The sequence below is a fragment of the Arvicanthis niloticus genome, chromosome 3, assembly GCF_011762505.2.
Source record: "Arvicanthis niloticus isolate mArvNil1 chromosome 3, mArvNil1.pat.X, whole genome shotgun sequence".
NCBI classification, from domain to species: domain Eukaryota; kingdom Metazoa; phylum Chordata; class Mammalia; order Rodentia; family Muridae; genus Arvicanthis; species Arvicanthis niloticus.
The window spans coordinates 26026104-26046808 of NC_047660.1; the positions used below are offsets into that span (position 1 = coordinate 26026104).

The 20705-nt window shown below is 33.6% G+C and overlaps 1 protein-coding gene across 1 annotated transcript in view; it reads left to right on the forward strand.

Annotated features, from left to right (window-relative positions):
• The window catches only part of Klhl1 (kelch like family member 1), a 356587-nt gene that overhangs the window by 268960 nt on the left and 66922 nt on the right, over positions 1–20705 (forward strand). The window contains exon 7 of the mRNA XM_034498949.2: positions 16716–16940. Coding sequence (XP_034354840.1) covers positions 16716–16940 — 225 coding nt within the window. The remainder of the gene's footprint in view (positions 1–16715; positions 16941–20705) is intronic.

A 20705-nucleotide genomic window follows, 5' to 3' on the forward strand; every position in this document is an offset into this window, starting at 1 on the left:
CATGCATAGCACAATCATATAAGTGAGGGTTACCTATGTTAGTTATGAGGCTAAATTATGCTCCCTGCTATGAGGAAACAGAGCTGGTATGTCAAGGTAAGATGTGAAAATCCCTACAAGAATCTGAAAGTTATCTTTTTGTTTGTTTGTTTATCCAAAGGAGAATAAAGATCTTTGAAACATATTGTTCTCTTGTTGACACAACTTCCTTCATGTACTTGTCTAAGTACAGTGTAACAGCAGACTAGCAGAGAGCCATTTTATGTCAAACTAAATCAATTGTAGAAGACTATTTGGTTTCATGGAATGTACAAATTAAGTTAAAGGAATCTGAATATCTTCCAATCCTATATTTCTAGCAGAATGTAGTAGAAGCAACACAATTGAATTATTGAGTTGTTGCATTTATCAGGTTACTCATGACAGCAATGGACACTAAATGATACTCAATGAAATATACCTTGCCAATGGTATGTCAGGCTCATGAGTACAGTATATTTATTCAGATGGTGGTTAGCTGAGTGGACAAGTAAATGAGCTTTCATTTTTGTTTTGCTGAATTACCTCTTTGTTTATGGCCTTCCAGTAGCCAAAGGCATATAAATAAATTGACTAACAACTGCAGTCTAATCAGCTAGCTGTAAATATTCCATGAGAATACCAAACAAACACACTTAATATTACTAAGGACAAAGGTGGGAAGAAAGAAGTTGAAAATTTATGAGCATGAAGAAATTTAACTTTCATCTAAAAATGATAAAATCACTTCCTTCCTTTGATCATCTTACAGTGAGCAAAACCCATGATATATTAATATTAAATCTATGCCTTGCAGTTGCCTATATTCTACACAAAGAATTTATCTATCTTTAGGGATATGCATGGTATAACTTTTCTCTTTCTTATTAAAGTATTTGACAAGATCATTTTAGTCTGAATATGTCTATTATTATCATTGTTGTTGAGAGAAAAATTAGAAAGTGACATATCTGTTGATATTAGCCATTTGACCTGATTATTTTATTTCCTTGGCTTGATATACACACATAGTTCTACTGTCAAGAACTTTTAAATCAGAGCTGTTCATTCTGAAATTCTATTATTGGATATTTTAAAGCACACAACTGAGAATATAACTAAATTTTGTATTAAGGAAATGATTCCCTTATAATTATGTGTCATGAAACCTAAACCTTTGCAATTATTGAGTTACAATAACCTTAAAATGTTGTCTTGATATTTTAAGTTTTATTATTGAATAAAATAGATATAATAAGAGCAACTGTATTGGTTTGTTCTTTGAGTGCTGGCCTACTTGATGCTCCTTCTGTAACCCTAGTCATTCACTTCAGTTCCACTTCAGTTCTTTTTCTTTGAACTTGAATCACATCATGGAGATTACTGGTTCAAGGTCACTGCTTTTCACAAAGCTATAGAAACAACTCAGAGCCATGAATCCCAGCTTGTCAGCCTAAGCCGGCTTTGTTTTGCACACAAGAGCTGTCTTCTGGAATTGCTGTCCACCCCTCGGGTTGTTAAGAATCATTTTCCAGAGAATCGCAGTCCCTAAGGACACCAGGGGAGGAAGTGAGTTAAATGCTTTTGTCTGCTTTCTTAATAATATTTTCTAAAGTTAGGAGAGATGCTTATGACTTAAGTGAAGTTTCTGTTGATGTTCATCCCAGAGAGTCTATAACACTGTGCATTATAACCCTCAAGCCATGTTCTTTAAAAAGGAGTAGAAGGAGGCTCTGCCTGGTGTAAAGTTAATTACCGGCCACGCCACTTGATGTTACAGCTTTGTTTTCCCTGGAAAGTGATAAATCACTGTGGCTATTGAAAGTGTAATTTTTTCTCATACTTCTCATGATAGGTGACATCCTCAATCAAAACAATCTGAATTTCATCTAATGATAATGTTACTTTGCTTCATGGTAAAGAATTTAGACCATATTATTCTATATTCTCTAGGAGTTTTAAGGAATAAGGAATGACTGATTGTTGCCTTATAATAAAATACCTACTGGAATTATAAATCATTTAGTACCCTATATTCATTTTGATAAATCTTAGTAAAATATACAGTAACTGTTAATGAATTTTCTCTTCATGCTAATATAGTAATTATTCTGTTATAAGCCAACATAGGGTCTATGTCTCTGAGTATGAGATTTGCATATATTTCACAAATAACTACCTTAGGATTTCTCTATGTAGTTATTTTCTGATAGGAAAAGAGGCTTCTCAAAGTTAAATTGCCAAGAGCTAAATAAAGACAAAATATAAAATAGAGTTAAGTAGAGGTCACCAAGCGACCACCAAGTGTGACAAGACATGTCACACTTTAATGCATCAGAAAGACTTTTCAACAGTTATATTTTGTTACAGGAAATGATCATTTAGGGAAAAGTGTGGTTTTCAAGTGTTTATAGCTGTTGATGGAGATTAATGGGACTTCTTGTTTTTCATGACAGTCTGATCTACTATGTATTTTTGCCACGGATCCAAATTTACCAGTGAGCAATGTTCAAGACATTCAATTTTTTTCTTACATTTACTTTTTCTGTATTTTGAACAAAGGCTGAAAAATTGAAAGCACGTTATGTGAAAAGTATGCATTGAGACATTGGCATCTCAGTCCTAACATGCAAGAAATGTCTTGATTTAGCAAATGAAGGAAAAGACCCTTAATTTATAAATATCATACTACATGAGTATGACTGTCAAGTAGTATGAATTTATTGTGCTTAGTAAATGTTTAAGAAGATGATCATTGGAAATGAACTCTCAGCAATGCTTTAATATATTTGTTCATTTTCTATAAAGATATACTGATTATGAGTTCTTTGGGGTAAACAGGGAGATATGCAACAAGTCTAAATTTTGCTGATCATAAGAAAGTTCTCTCTTTCCTTTGATGTCAATATCTGAATTATGAAATAACAGATTATAATTTTAGCTTTACGATTTTATATTTATATTAAAATATTATACTCGGTTACATTAAAACATATAGGATTACCTATTTCCCCATTACATAACATAGTTTAATATACACACCTCCCATATGTGTGGAGACCAATGTTACATGCTGACTTAAAGCCGACCACCTGTTTAATTGCCATGATCAAGTCAGTAAAACTCTCAACATGGATGTTAGGAGGCCCACTAAGGATGATTACTAGCTGCTGAGGTGATTTATGACTTTTTAGAGATGAAAGAATGACTTTTTTCCAGGAATTTTGTCCCTGAGATGCTACTCATGCTCCTGTGAATGTTCTTAGAGGCAACAATGCTTTTCGATTTTTTTGTTTTTATTTTTGTTGTTGTTGTTGTGGTTTGTTTGTTTGGCCAAAATATAAACTTGGGAAAGAAACGTGGTAGAGGTGATAAGGCTTATGTTAAGTAGAGTCAAATTATGGTGGATTTGTTCAAAATATATTACACTATATAAATGAATGAAATTCTCAAATAATAATAGTAATAATAAAATAATACATAAGTCTGTTGGTTATATATTTATTTATTAAGAAGCGAATTTATTTTGTTTGCATATTCTTGTTGACTTCTTAACCTGTTATATATTCTTATTGACTTCCCATTAACTATTTGCTAATATTATTAGGACTTTCAAAAGGAAGAAAGTCTCATTCTTTCACTTTTAGGGCCCGAGTTCAACATCAAGCTTGTGAGTGCTGTGTTCAAAATTTTACTATGTAAATAAACATAATTAACAGAACAACATAGAAGTGCAAAGCTCCAGCTTCATTACTTGCAGTCTATGATTTGCCGGCAATAACACAGAGGGAGACAGTGAAGCAGAGAACCTGTAGCATCCTCCAACTCAGAAAATAAGATGAGAACAGAAAAGGAAACTCAAGGTTTAACCTGAGTATTCTGTATCCTCTACTTAGGATGTGTCCCTAACTAAAGTTTCTTCCATCTTTCAAAACAATAAAATCAACTATGAACCAAGACTTCACTATTTATAAATCTATACTGGACATATTATGTTCAAGTTAAAAAATTTGTCCAAATCTTTGAAAGCCTTATGTTATAATGAGGAATGTATTTACCCTGTCTTCAAGAGTCCAAGTAAATCTAACAGGTCCAATATTGCTCAAAAATTCATGTTGAAGATATCCTGTGAGACTAGAAGCAAACTTTTATCTTTTGGGGGCTTTTGAAAAGCAAAGTAAGTCATATTCTTATTTCAGAAGAGAGGAATGGTAACATCAAAAGAGGGATGTGACCAAAGTTTTACCCTTCCAAAAACTACAAGCTTCATATCCTGGGGTTCTACCTCTGACATCTGACGTATAAAGAAATAAGCAAACAGAAAACCATTCTCTTGTATGCAGGTACTAATTTTAGCTGCATTTTCACTCACAAATATATCATATTTTTCTTTTCAGGATTTTTTGGTTTCTCCACTGCATTTTGTGCCTCAGGTTTACAGTTTGAAATGTGAATTCTGATCCACCTAATCATTGTCTGGGTCATAGGCGTCCATTAGAATTCTGTAGGGACATCTTCACAACCCTAATCTGCATGCTTATAAAACCTTTCCCACATAATAATGTCAAGGTTGGGAGATCGAACATCTTGGTCCCACTTGGATCTCAGCCATAGCAGTCTCTGGGTAACTGGAAAGCTAAAAGGAGAAAACACCTCCTAGGCATCCTTGTGTGAGCAGGGTCACTCTGCCAAAACCTTTCAAGTGAGTTTTTATGATTAGTGCTGTCTTAACAAATCACTTTCTAAAATAATTACAAGACATCTTTTCTATTCATGCATTCTTGCTTCATTTTTAAAGGTGCACATGTCTCCATGAATCTTAACTTTTATAGCACCAATGTAATCATGCTGCTTTTCTTGTATATCTCCATCTTTCCTTTTCTTTTTCTTTTTGTTTATCATTCTCATTGTCATGACTTACAGTAGCAACCAAAACCAATGCTCTGTGCTAGGAAACCCAAGTTCTTGGTAGTGTTGAGATTTCCTCTTCTAAGCTGATGAGTTTATTCCCTTTGTAATCAGACTATCACATGGTCTTAGAAACTGAGAAATTGAAGTTCTTTACCAGACTGTAAAATGGATGGCATTTACAAATTTCCAATAGTCCTTTTCCTGCATCCAAATCCTCATAATGCAGTCTTATTCTCTGTATTCATATTAGTACTCTGTGCTTCTAAGCACTTACAGAATCACTCTCTAAGGCTTTGTATATGCATTGTTTTTCTCCCAATATTTTAAAACTGCTTCACACCATATTTTTCCAAAGTCATAGTAAAATAACATTTTATCCATTTATTTGTTTTCATTAATTAATTCATTTATTCACTTTACATCTCAATCAGCCCCCCTCTGCTTCTAGTCTTCCCTCACCCACCTTCTTCCTCCATTTCCCCATCTCCTTCTTCTCGTTTTTTCCCACTCTGGTACATCAAGTCACTGAAGGTCTTGGCACAACTCTGCAAATGAGGGCAGACAATGCAGCGTAGTCAGGTGAAAAGTATCCACAGTCAGGTAACAGAGTCAGGATAAGCCCGTGCTCCAGAAGTTGGAGGACCTACATGATGACCAAGCTGCAAAGGGGTCCTAGGTCCATCCTCTTCTAGCTCTGTGGTTGATGGTTCCATCTCTTGGGGCCCCCAAATGTCCAAGTTAGTTAACACTGTTGGTTTTCCTATGGAGTCCCTATCCCATTTGGGTCCCTCAATCCTTCTTCAAACTCTGCCACAAGACTTCTCAAGCTCCATGTAATATTTGGCTATGGTTCTCTTCATCTGAATCCATAGGCTGCTGGTTGGAGTCACTCAGGGGACAGTTATGCTAGGCTCCTGTCTGCAAGCATAAGAGAGTATCATTAAAAGTGTCAGGGATTGGTTCTTGTTCATGGGGTAGATCAAATTTGGCACAGTCATTAGTTGTCAATTCCTTCTATCTCTGCCATAACTTCATAGCTGAACATCTTGTAGGCAAGATACAATCCTGCTTAGGTGCAAGAGGTGACTACATTAGGCTCCATCTCCCCAACTGCAAGGAGTCTCAGTGAAAGTAGCCCCCATAGTGGACCTTTAACCCCCATCCCTGGTCTTAAGAATCACATTATCAGGGTTAGTCATAGTAATGACTTCACATCTTTGCTATTAATTTTCAGTGTTAGTCAGACTCTTAACCAATGTGACAAAGAACTTGACAGCAATTTAAGAGTAGGAAGGATTGACTCAATTTGAAAGATTTTAGATATGTTTAGTCCTGCCAATTGATCTGATCCATGTAAGTGAAATTCATTATTAATATAATTATTAATCATCGATAATTAATTATGAGCCATCAATAAATGATTTTTTCACTGTAATTAATTAACATATTCTTCCTCAATTGTAATTAATCAAATGACTATGAAATATGTTGCATATTTAGAATGCTGTGTTCTTCAGTTTCTTTCCCTTAGAGATTCTCCAAACTTTTAAGAATTTATTGTCTAGTAAGTTACAATTGAGCACTTAAATTAGTAATGGTAAATGCTATTATGATGTAATTATGATTATGTAATATACTACTATCCACAATAAGTCATCATTCAAGGTTTCTTAGACTTGTAAATATCCACATGACATTTTCTAGCAAAGTTTTATAGTTTACTTCCTCTAGCGTCTGTGCTTTGCTCGCTGGGTTTATTCTTCCATAGTCACTGCTACTGATGATTTCTTTTAAATAACCTCTTTTCACAATATTGGTGGGTTTAACTTTTTATAAAGTAATTGAACTGGGGCCTGGAGAGTTGGCTTAGCAGTTAAGAGAATTTGCAACTCTTAGAGAGTTTTTTAATTTGTTTCTTAGCACCCATGTCAGCCACTAGTATTATGAAATTTCTGGTTGGTGACCTGGCACATGGAAAATTATTGTGATGGTTGCAATGTTTATGTAGTTTTCTTATATAATAAAGTAGCAAGAAAATAGTAATTCGCTTCTGTGTTCAAGGAATATTTTACCTGCTATAGTGTCATGTGCATTCATTTAAAGTATGTGTTCTACAGTTCCCTTTTCCATAAAAAATGTGGATGTGTGGCAGCTGATACAGTGTTTTTCGATGAAAAATTAAAAAATATTAGTAGGTGATAGATGATTACCATAATCATTTCAGACCTTTGTTTCTGTTATCATGTGTTTCAGGAAAAAAAAAAACACCTTGTTTTTAATATTTTTTTTCTGAAATGTCTGTCATTATTAGCTGCTCTTAAACAGAATATATTTCATGTTATAATCATTTCATAATGATTTGATAGCATCAAGATCATCACCAGTATTGGACCAAGAGTCTCTCTAAGCATTTCATAAATTGATTTTTTTCCACTTAATAGCAATAAATGATTGCACAGTAGTAAATCAATGCAAGTTTTCAGTGGTTCCTCTCCCTGTGTTAGCTATTTGCAGCTTTCAGCTGCCCCAGTTCTTTCTAATTTATGGGTTTGTAAAAAAGCTTTAGAAGTCAGGTAACTCAGTTTATTAATGGTCCATTAAAACCATAGACAAAAAGCTTTGTAAAAAAAAAAAAAAAAAAAAAAAAAACCTTAGGGCTGTTCTAGCGAGTTGAGAGGAGAAGATTTATCACCAGCCTAGGTGTCTTTATTTGACATTTTGTCAGTTCAAAAAAAAAATATCACTTAATTTTGTGCTGTCTGTGTTCAAGATAAATGAGGTTCCTAAATAATTGGAATATGCACACTGTAACAAAGCCTGCCCTCTGTAAGGCCAATGCAGAATCCATAAGCACTAATTGTTGTCATCACAATTTCTTTTATCAATGAACACCATCTACAGAGACTGAGGATTGTGCTTCAATAACAATTTGACCATTTTTTCCACATTTGTGTTTTGAGAAAAGAGACTTTTTCTTGTATCATGAGGAAAATGATTTTATGATTTTATTGTATCTTCCACCTTCTATGAAGGTTGGAAAGCAAGTGTGTTCTACAGCATAAAACACAACTAAAATTAATGAAGTTTTGCTACTCAAATTTTTACCACACAGGGCAGTTTAAATCACAATCAGATATTATCTCAGATTCCATCAATTTAAATGTCTGCCATGACTGCCTTAAGTTCTCTATTAAGAACTATAAAGAATCATATCTTGCCATAACTGCCCTCTTGGGCGGTAAATAGGATTCTTTCAAATCCAAATTTTATTGAGATTGTTGGAACAAATCTCTCTTATAATTAGATGGTACCTGGCACCTGGATTCCTACAAAGAAATTTGAATTCTTTCTTCATTGTCTCCTCCATTCATACATTATGTTGGTATCTTCTGTTATGTTCCAAATTCCCCATTGTTTCTTTTATTAAAGTAGTCAAAGTGTTACTTTTTCCAGTGGCCATATCATCAAAATGACATAGGAATACCATGTGTGGTGCCTTAAAACATAGAGTGTGCAAATCAAGGGAGTGATATTTTATTATAATCAAATGTTCTCAAAATCAGTTAAAAATATCTGAGTATGGGGAGTTTTTAATTCTGCCAATCATTTCTATTTAATAGAAATGAACTGAGAAAAGTGAAAATAGTAAAATTTATTATATTGGGCTTAAGAGATAGGTTAGTGTTGATCAACCAAATGTATTGTGAAGAATACTTCACAAATAACTAAAAGTTTATGTATATAATAGTCACAAAATAATTTTCATTTTATTTTTATAAAAATGGAATTTACTCATTCTCAAAGCTTTTTGAACAAATTAGCTGCTCATTAATTTACAAATCACTACTCAGAATTTTTTCCTTAATCTTTAACATATTTTAATAAAATTTAATAACATTTCAGATGTTCTTAAATCAAAGACTGTATTTTCTAGTTACCTAGTTACATGAAGTGTGCTGGAATCTCTGCTTCACATTCCTCCACTGAGTTACTGCTTTGAATTCCCCCAGTAATGGAATTGTGACCTGAGCATTGTAAACTGAAATAAAGCACCTTCTTCCCAGGGTTGTATCATCAAAATAATAATCCTAACACAATTAATTTTTCACAATTTCTGTTGGCACTATGACAAGTTTTACTGATAGTTCCATTATTCAAATAACATAATAGAAAATTTCCCATTTAAATATATGCATTAAAACCAGGTCTCAAGTGGATCACTTTTATTTATAAATTTAAGAATTATCAAAAATAAGCATACAAAACCCTTGTTGCAAGGACAAATTTATTAACATTATTCAACATGTTATTTATATTAGAAATGATACTTCCAATTCAATTCAATAGCTACATTAATTTAGAATGCTGTTGGTTATTAAATTAGAATATTCATTTTACAGATTATTAGTGCATAAGGTTAAACCTCTGAGTTTGAAAGCAAAATTCTTTTTTTCTGTGTTATTTTTTGGTTAGATGTTTTATTTATTTATTTGTTTTCATTTATTTATAGGATATTTTATTTATTTAAATTTCAAATGTTATTTCCTTTCCCGGCTCCCCATCCCCGAAACTCCCTATCCCATCCCCCTTGCCTACTGCTATGAGTGTGTTCCCCCACCCACCCTGCCCTCCAATTCCCCTACACTGGGGCATCCAGCCTTCACAAGACCAAGGGCCACCCCTCCCATTGGTGCTCAGCAAGGCTCCATATGCAGCTAGATCCATGGGTCCCTCCATGTGTCCTCTTTGGTTGGTGGTTTAGACACTGGGAGCTTGAGGGGGGGTCTGGTTGGTTGATATTATTGTTCTTCTTATGGGGTTAAAAACCCCTCCGGCTCCTTCATCTCTTTCTCTAACTCCTCCACGGGGGACCTGTGCACAGTCCAATGGTTGGCTGCAAGCATTCACCTCTGCCAGAGCCTGAGAAATACAGAGGCAGAAAACAAAATTCTTCTATGAGAATCTTTAAAATAATATAACATTAGCAAGCAATAGAGGCCTTAGAAAGTAAACTTTGTAAATCTATTACTGCCAAGCTATAAGTTCTATAAGTGGATCTGGCTCTCTACTTGTATTTATGAAACTAGAGATTATTGCTAATTCAATTTAGTGTATTATAAATACTGTTCCAGGATTTACAAATGGCAATATCAAAGAAACAGTGACAATGTATAATTATTTAATTAAGATTAGACACAAATTATTTTGCCTTCACATGAATGGTTCCTTTCTAATCTTTTATAAAATTGCCATAGTTGTCTAGCCCTACTCATATTGATATTTGAATCTATGTAATGACAATTGTTGCCTTTATTTAAGACACAAAAACCTGAAATTAATCTGAATGAATTTGTTCTTTCTCTGGTATAATAAACACCAAAGGCAATGTATAACTCTCAAACAAAAGGAGAAACTGCTATCATTTCCAAATTGAAACATGTAAAAGAATTAATGATAATAATTTGATGAAATACACCTAGACAATAAAATACATTGGTAGGAATATATATTAAATAATAGTACTACTACTAAATTTTACCAGAAAATGTATTTATTAAAAATATTGATATTTTTATTAAATATTTAAAATATTTATTAAAAATATTGATTGACTTATTGATAATTACAAAGTAGGACACGGAAAAATGGCTGACTTTTTAAGAGCACAGGTGAGATCATAAGAAAGTAAATTCAAATAGCCATGCAAAATGCCAGATATGATATATGCATGCAGGTAACCATAGAACTTTTGGAGGAGAATCAGGATTTTGGAGACTTTCAGACTGCTAACCACACTTCAGTTTCAATGGAAGACTTCGTGTCAAGAGACTGGCAGAGTAGAATGCAGGACATCACACTGATCTCTTGCTAAATGACTGTTCACATTGTCGTGCATACCTTCACACATGCATACCCACAAAACACACACACACAAACACACACTTACCACACATAGCTAAAACATTTATGAAGCAAAATAACCAAATAAGAAAATAACTAATTATGTTGGCTGGTGTATGTATACTCCACAAATATGAATTATTCTCTCCTATTTTTAAACTATGTATCATGAATCACTGTTGAGGATTGAGGTACAAACCATCTTACTGTTTTTGCTAGACAATAATTCACACAATACATTCATGTTCTTGTCATGTTCTACTAAGCTACATACCAAGAGAAATTTTATTTGGTGAAAGATTTAAGATTTACGGGCCTGCAGGTTCAGAACTAAATGTTTTATTTGGGATAGATGACAGAGGTGCTGGTTGGTCAACAAAAGGATGCACGGGATATTAGGACTATCTTGTACCTCACTGGTACAAATTGGCATAATTATGCTCTAATTGTATTTTGAGAGAAAAGTTTCATTTTAACAGGAAGGGTGATGTGTAGGAGGAGCTAAGATAGGAGGAGTACTGAGAGGAAGAAAAGAAGTAAGAAGAGGAGAAGGAGAGGAGAAGCTAGGTGATGAAAGAGAGAAGGGGGGGGGAGACAGGGAGGCAGATATTCATGTATCTCCACCAGTCAAAGATAGTTGTTATATCTAGGTTGGTCAGTGAGTTACACCTCTGATTGAACAATTCCAAACTTATAAAGCTTATGATTAACATTATTTTAAAAAAATGTATAAATGCAAAAAGGAAAAGGGGCATGGGTTAGGGGTTTTCTAGGGGGGGAATGGGGAAAGGGGATGGCATCTGAAGTGTAAATAAAATATCTAATAAAAAAATTAAAAAAAAAAAGATTTACGGTCCTGTAGATACAGTTTAGAGAATAAGAATGCATACCAATTGGCCTACAACAAATGCAGAGGCTAGATAGAGGGAAGGGAATGTGGTTGGCAATGTGCTTGAGTATACGCCTTTCTCTTTCAATATTTTCTCTGTGCTTCTTCAGTGAGGCCTTGACTACCCCATATGAAATTAAAAAAAAAAAACTGGCTACTTTCTCTTTGTATTAATATTGGACGCTTTAATAAGATGATTGTAATATAAAGAATGTGTAATATAAAGAATGTGTAATATAAAGAATCTAGCAATGGAGATGCTAGAACACCTTAAGTTCAAGTTAAATAGGGCATATATTTACCTGGCTCTGTTAGATGATCATTCTCTAGAGACCTTTCTGAACCTCTCCTAATGAGCACTTATGGTACTAAGTTGCAATTCTTCTTTAATATTCCCATTGTTGATGATAACAGTATCCATGACAGGACCACTAGAAACCCAAGTCCCATCACCCTCCCACCACATGTGTTTATGTGCATGCTTGACTCCTTACCTGAACAGATTATCCTGACTAAAGTAAAGCCAATGAGCCACTCTTCTGGTATTTGAAACTTAGTGGTTGTAAACCCTAAGTGACACTTTATTACTTCTTTTTCATTTTTTTTTTTGTCATTTAGTGTAACTATTTAGGACAGATTAGGATGTTGAAGAAAAATAGTTGTTGAAGTATGTGTGCTATTGTTGGAGATTTGTCTCTGGAGTGAGCATTGGGGTTAAAAAGCTCATGGCAAGCTCCATCTCCTTCTCTGCCTGCTCCCTACAGATAAGAATGAAAACTTCTCAATTCCTGCTCCAGTACCATGCCTATGTGCTTCCTGAAATAATGGCATTGTACTAACCCTTTAAAGCTATAAGGAAGCCCCCAATCAGATGATTTTTAAAAAGAAAAATATCTTGTAGATTACTCAATTTTGTTTCTCATATCATCATAGCCTCCATAGTTTTATGCACTCAAACATGTGCAAATGTGTGCACAAATGCATACACACACATAAACACATAATTGAAAATGTAGTACATATTAAATTAAAAATTGAGATTACTAATCTGTTGGTAGTAACATACACACATGTAACATATATTTATAGAATATAAAAATTAGTCCATATTGGTCAATGTCAGAGAGATGCTGTTAGATCCGTGTCTGTAGAAGGGTCTATAAGGAACATGGCTATTCTCTAAAACATAGAAAAGGTAAAAAAAAAAAACAAAAAACAACAAAAAACCAAAAAATACAAACAAAAAAAAGTTTTTCTTTTTTACTCCATGAGCCCCTGAAAAGAAGGCAACTCTTTCAACATGATTTTAGTCTGTGTCACATTTTAGACTGTCATCAGTAAGAAAATATATTTGTGTTAATAAGCCCATAAACTTGGGATAGTTTTTTAACAGTAGTCATAAAATATAGATGCAGTGTATAATTTGAATAGTGAAAACAGAGATGAGCTGTTACTTCTATTGAAGATAAGTGAATAGATCCCATTATAAGACAGAAACAAGCAAAAAATGTGAAAGCACAAAGTCATCTGTTCAGACATGAGACTTGTCTAACTTAATTGGAGAATGCTTTAACATTCCCATCAAATCCACACATTCACGTATGAATAATGCATGTGCTTACTCGGGTCAGATTGAGTTCATCAATACCAAACTAATTCTCTAGATGAGTATAACACCTTTTCATGTTCTCTGCAATGCTTTCCAGCCAGTTTTTGGGTAATAAGAAAGTGTATTTTGTCAAGTGCTTTCATGTCTACCTACTTCTGCAGTATGAGCCTAGTGGGATTGGGTTGATCAATATTAAGTTATGCTCTTCTCTTATCACTAGCTTATAGCTAATTACAAAAGACATGTGCTTGAATATAGTTATTATTTTCTAATAAGGCATATACTTACTACCAATGCTACCAAGATTGAGATTTCAGGCACAGTTTTAAAATTAAAACTATATTTTTCTTCATGTGTTTTGATTACAGTTCCCACACACCTTCTCCAAGATCCTCCATCCTTGCTCACCCTATTAAATTCTTAAGACTTAATTCTTAAGCCTTTGTTGCTCTCTCATTAGAAAAATGAATCTAAAAAGAGAAATACAGTAAGAAGAAGATAAAATAAAAACAAACAAACCAAATTGAGAAAAAAAAAACTAATAAATTTAAAGAAAACAATAAGCCAAAAAAAATCAAGGAATATGTATTAGAAACAAACATATATTTACACACAAAGAAAATCTGTAAAAGCGAAAAATCAGAAATATAATATATATGCAAACAATCTGTAAGGTTAGAAAAAAAATCCCCCAAGAATTATGTGGCAAAAAAATTTCCAAAGTACCATTAGGTGTGTTTTGTGTTGGCCATCTACTGTGAATATGAGGCATGCACTTAAGTGTGGTTTGTATATACAATACAACTCCTTTAGATTAAACTGATTTTTTTCTTTGCAGAGTTATCAGTTACCATACAGATTAGGGATGAGAACTGATGTCCAATCCTCTTTCATTGCTGATGCTCCATATGGATTATACAATCTGTTAACCATGTGTTCAGACCATGTGCATGCTGCCAGTCTCTTTGTTGTTCCTATGTGTATCAGGACTGTCATTTCTAGAAGATGTTGCTTTTTTGCTGTCTTCCTTTACTACTTGGTTTTAAAATCTTCTGCCTCCTCTTCTACATAGTTCGCTGAACTCTGATGGGGGAAGAATTTATAGAAATATCTAATTTAGAACTGAGTTGTTCCATGGTCTCTCTCACTGTCTGCAAATCATCTTGTGGGTGCTGTAGGTCTTTCATCTACAACAGCTTCTCTATAGCTAAGCAAGACATAGATCTATGGGTATAAATAAATTTCATTATAAGTCATTTTATATTCGGTTAGCAGAACAGTGCTGTTTGAATTGGCCCTAGGCCTATATATAAACAAGTTTGAGTCTTTGACCATCTGAGAAGTGTCAGGCATGTGTTCCATCTCATGAGGTGGGTCTTAACTCAGATAGTGGTCGGTTACTTGTATAACTTTTGTGCCACTATTTTACCAGTATATATTGCAAGAGCCTCCCATTGTATATTGAAAGAGTCCAGGCTAGGTTGATGTTTTCTTGCTCCTCTGCTAGTATGAAAAGAACTTCACAGTCCCATGAATATTAAATAGTAGGGTTAAAGTTGTAAGTAGGCTCCAGTTTTACTTAGCCATGTTCAATGAGTTATAGAGGAGCATAATGCCAGTTTGTGAAGAGCAAGCACTGTTACTGTGCTAATGGCCAGTCAATCTTGAAAATATTCAATGATGCAATTCAACTCAGAAAATATATTTATGAACAATAAAATGAAATAGAGCAAATGCACTTGAATCTAAAAATATACTAGTTTTTTAAATTATACAAACACACACATATGCACATATATCTGTAACTATTTTATAATGTTTCTATTTTTACTTATTTAAGATAATTCATAATTTTAGATTCTACACAGTTATTACAGTACTTTTTGAGATAAATTGAGAGTAAATTGTACCATTATTATAATTGGTAAAATTTTGCTTCCTGGATATTCATATTTGTTTCTTTATTGCTATTTATACTCTAAGAAGTTAATCAATTCACTTGGAGATTCACTTGTTTCCTAATTCACTTGTTTCCTAAGCAAAAGTGTTTTCCTGTATTGCAAATAAAATAGAGCATTGATGTTTGAATGAAAGTACCCAAGCCGGGCGGTGGTGGTGTACACCTTTAATCCCAGCACTTGGGAGGCAGAGGCAGGCGGATTTCTGAGTTCGAGGCTAGCCTGGTCTACAGAGTGAGTTCCAGGACAGCCAGGGCTACACAGGGAAACCCTGTCAAAAAAAAAATAGAAAAAAGAAAAAAGAAAAAAAGAAAGAAAGTACCCAAAACTCCTGGCTCATTTTTTAATATGTAATATTAGTGAATAATGGCTAAAAATAAGTACAAACATTGAAGAAACATTGTATGCTCTTAGTTGTTTTGTATTCTATAAATATTTGTTAATATGTTCTAAGCAGTCATACTTTATATAAGTAGCAAAAGCTACTACTAGTACTACTTTTCAAGCCATTTTAGCTTAGACACTTTCAATTTTTCTGTTATGAGTTATGTTATTTCTCAAAGTTATCTACATTTTTCAGACAAAGAGCAATTATTTACAGAAAATAAAATAATTACTTAGGATACAATTATATTTTATGTGTCTAAATATTATTATTATTCCATTTTCAAACAATTTTAAAGAACTTTAAGTATCATGGTAAATATTTGTTAAACATCTTCCAATTGACAATTAAAGTAAATTTATTTTTTTTACAGTGTATGTATTTAGACCCTCTTTATTACAGTGCATATGTAAAGGTCAAAGACAACATGTGGCATTAATTTTTTTTCCTTTTACTCAATGGGTTCTAGGTATCAAACACACATCATCAAAGCCTACAGAAAGCACCTTGTATTCTGAGCCATCTTACATTGATCTATCTATCTATCTATCTATCTATCTATCTATCTATCTATCTACCTACCTACCTACCTATGTATGGCAAAATACAAATGTAAAAACAAATGTTTCCATCCCAGTAATGTTTGATTTAATTAACATATTTTTACTATCAGAAATTGTTACAGATAGCACTCATAATTTTGTCATTTAAAGCAATTCTCATTTATTTTTTCAAGATTATAAAACATATTTTAAATGACAAACAATAAGACAGATGTTTTAAAATTTAACTTTTCATTTCCAACATTGTTACCATTAAATGAATAGTTTAACACTGGACATATTTGTCTATTTTGATCACTAGTCTTCACAAGAAGAGAAAATAAAGTTAATGACTTATTATTACTTTTGTTTTTATGCCATGCTTTTCTTTAAGATGAATAGATATGTCTACTGTGTTTTCACATTCTAATTTACATTGTCTTGTTCAGGCTGTTCATTGATCCACTGAGATTGATGACCATTTAATTTTCTGTTCTATTAGGGGCTACAACAATAGAGAAGTATGACCTCAGAACAAATCTGTGGATTCAGGCAGGAATGATGAATGGCAGAAGGCTTCAGTTTGGTGTGGCTGTCATTGATGACAAGCTCTTTGTAATTGGAGGTCGAGATGGCTTAAAGACTTTGAACACCGTTGAATGTTACAATCCTAAAACCAAGACATGGACTGTTTTACCACCAATGTCAACACATAGACATGGTCTAGGTAAGGTCTATATTTATTTTTATATATTTTTAAAACTTTTCACTGAAAATACAAATGTGCTAAAATAAATTCTTATATAAAATGGTGCATAATATTTTAAGCTTTTCAACATTTCATAAATTATCAAATGAATGTTCTGGTAATAAGAAAGGAGAACAACACAAAGAAGTAGTGCTTCATCTGTTCATAACACTTTTACAAACTCATACTCATATATTTGGTGTGAATAAAATGAAATATAGACAAAGTACTAAAGACAAATAATGTACCAGATAGACAATGTATTGAAGTCCATAGAGAAAATGCTTCCTGTGAACTAAATGAACTTAACATGGTTTCTCCCAGTGTGCAGGAAAGGTAAATTTAACTACTTTGGGCTTAGTTTACTCTTCTTGAAAACAATATTGAAGAATGACCTGCAGATTGGTGGCTTGAGCCAGTATGATAGGCTTATTCTGCTCTGCCATAGAGCATCTCATGGAATGAGGAAGTAGATTTGGAATCAGAATATCTAACTGAAAATCAAGTATTTAAACTTGTTGGACATAAGCAAGAAGAGTGGCCCTTGGGTTTGAGGGGGTTTGATGCCCCAGTGTAGGGGAATGACAGGACAGGAAGGTAGGTGTAGGTGGGTAGGAGGGAGTAGGAGGGGATGGGATAGGGGGCTCTGGAGGGGAGATCTGAAAAGGGGATAACATTTGAAATATAAATAAAGAAAATATCCAATAAAAAGAAGAAAAAAGTATTTAAACATTTTATTTGAGTGTTTTAGAAGAAAGAGTTACACTCAATTTAATTTTGAACAATATTATCATCTATGAAATTATACTCATCACTACTCAGTTCTATATATTTTTATATGAGAAACTGAACAAAGGAAATTTTGAATGTACATTCCATGTTATATGAATTATAAAAATTACAAATCACTTCTTTCTTTTTTTCCTTTTTTTATTGGATATTATATTTACATTTCAGATTTTATCCCCTAACCCACCTTCCCCCCACCACCCAGGAATCTCCTATCCCATCCTCCCTCCTCATGCTTCTATGAGGATGTGCACCCACCTACCCCCCCACTCCCACCTCCCCACCCTTGAATTCTCCCCACCCCACTCGGTGATCTTCCTTCATGGGACCAAGAATCTCCTCTCCCACTTATACAAGACATGACCATCCTCCCCTTCATGTACAGATTGAGTCATGGGTCCCTTCCTATGTGCTCCCAGGATGGTGGTTTAGACCTTGGGGAGCTCTGGTTGGTTGGTATTGTTGCTCTCCTCGTGGGGCCACCAACCCTTTCAGCTCTTTCAGTCTTCTCTCTAACTTCTCCATTGGGAAACCCTTGACCAGATCAGTGGTTAGCTGTGTGCATCTGCCTCTGATTGTGTCAGCCTTTGGCAGATCACTAAGGAGACAGCTATATCAGGCTCTTGTTAGCATGCACTTCCTGCCATCCACATCAGTGTCTACCTTTGGTGACTGTACCTGGGATGGAGACCCAGGTGGAATGGTCTCCAGATGGCTCCTCCTTCAGTTTCTGTCCCACACTTTGTTTCCATATTTGCTCCATTGAGTATTTTTGTTACTCCTTCTAAGTAGGACTGAGCCATCCACATTTGCTCTTTCTTCTTCATGAGCTTCATGTCGTCTGTGTGTTGAGTCTTGGCTCTTCCAAGCTTTTGGGCTAACATCCGCTTATCAGTGAAAATCACTTCTTTCAAAGAGTTGACATACTACAGGTATATTATGGCACATACTTTATGTATTTAGGATACATATATTAAGATCATTATATTTTAATTATAAATCCATATATTGAGACATCCTTCGAAAAGTTCTATAATAATTTGTAAATGGATATAAATAATATTTCTGCAGCAATATATCTTGTAATACACACAAACACACACACTCACACAAACTTACTCCCACTCTGCTATCAATGTAAGACATTTTGCTATCAATGTAAGATATAAGCATTACTCTTGAATAGAACGACAAAGACACTGTGTTTCAATAGACCCATTTATAAAGCCATATGTATTGAAAGTGCATCAGAAATGTCCATATGGAAATGGATGGTAAGTTAAACTATCTGAGGCAAGCATCATACTAATCTGGAATGCAATGTTTCCCACAGTATTTAAATACCAAGTAGCAAACCAAATAGACAAGACTTTTCATGTCAAATTCTCTTCTAGCTTGTGCCTTCTCTGCCTCTTCCATAAATAAGCTGATATTTAGCCTCTTTGTCTTGTGATTTTAACTATTTTTGTGCTTTTCTTCCTACTGCTCACTGCTTCCTATATGCTTTTTTGTTTTTGAGAAAACACTCTCCCTCAGACCTTCTAAAGTCCATAACTGCTTGCAATAATAAAATCATGACATAGAATCCCAAAGTCATTACATTTCTAAGCAATCTCATTTGAAATTCTTTTGTTAATGGTCAGCAGAAAGCTATATAGAGAAAACAGGCTTTGATTTGCACATTCTCTCAAGTTCCATTCAGAGGCAGCAAGGATCATAGGGAAATAAAGTGTATACTGAGTGCTCGAATGAGGCAAGTATCCTTTCATGAACAGTCGAATGCTCATGAAAAAGCTCAGCATAGTCGTGATACCTAAATATAGTAAGTATCCGACATCATATTCCTGTCTTCTCTGTAGATATGTTGCAATATTAATATTGCTTATTTAGGCATTCATATGTTTTATTTTCTTTCTTTGCCAGTTCATCTTGATTAAAACACAGTCTTTTGAATTAAATGTCACTTATATCAGCACAACAGTCATAGCAATATCTTTATCTCAATTAATTTGGGCTTATAAAGCCACAATATTGTTATTTACTAATTAATTATATTTGCTTTTTTCTAAACAGTGTTAATACTCTCTGTTATCTCTGTGAAGTTACTGTTTGTCTCTTTAATTCTTTTTTATTTATGGTAAATTTCCTCTCCCTCGGCATTTTCCAGTTCTTCAACCTTCTTTTCGTTTCCTCACTCTTCCTGTCACTCTTCCTCATGCTCTTTTTCACCTTTTATTAATCTTTCCTCTTCCCGTTCTTCTTCCTATTAGTTTCAGATTTTGTCTGTTTTTTAATATTCCAATTCTTTTTATCAGTTTTGTCCAATTATGTAAGTACACAGTTGTGATTCTGAGTGTTTATAGAGGTGATGTGGATGTGAGATAGTTTAATAAAATATGGTTAAAATTCTGGGTTCCTTGTACTTTTTGTTATTAATAATTCTTTTGAGTGAAGGACTAATTCCTGAATATGGAGCCCTAATCTTGAAATAAGAATTCACATGGCTCACCTGCTATTGTCTTTCAAATGCAGACAACAGAGGCAAATCTTCATTTACTTCTATTAGTTCAAAAATCTATTGAGATTATATTCTTTGTGACACATGACCTAAATTCAGAGCTGGCACATGAGAGCAGAACATCATATTCATGATAGCTTTGTTGTTAGTAATTGCTCATCAAAACAAAATACTACGTACTTCATTTCATTCCTTTTAGAAGTTTTCAGTTTATTGCCTAAATTTTCACAACATTCAAGAAGTAACTATTGACTTTGTAATTTTTGTTCATCACTTAAAATTTATTTTGTGATATACATATATATACATAATTTATAAGTATATTAATAAGTGTAAAATAAAATATGAAAAGTATAAAATATTATTATATAAATATATTACAATATATTTACATACATATAAATATAATAAAATATAAATACAATAAAATATATTAA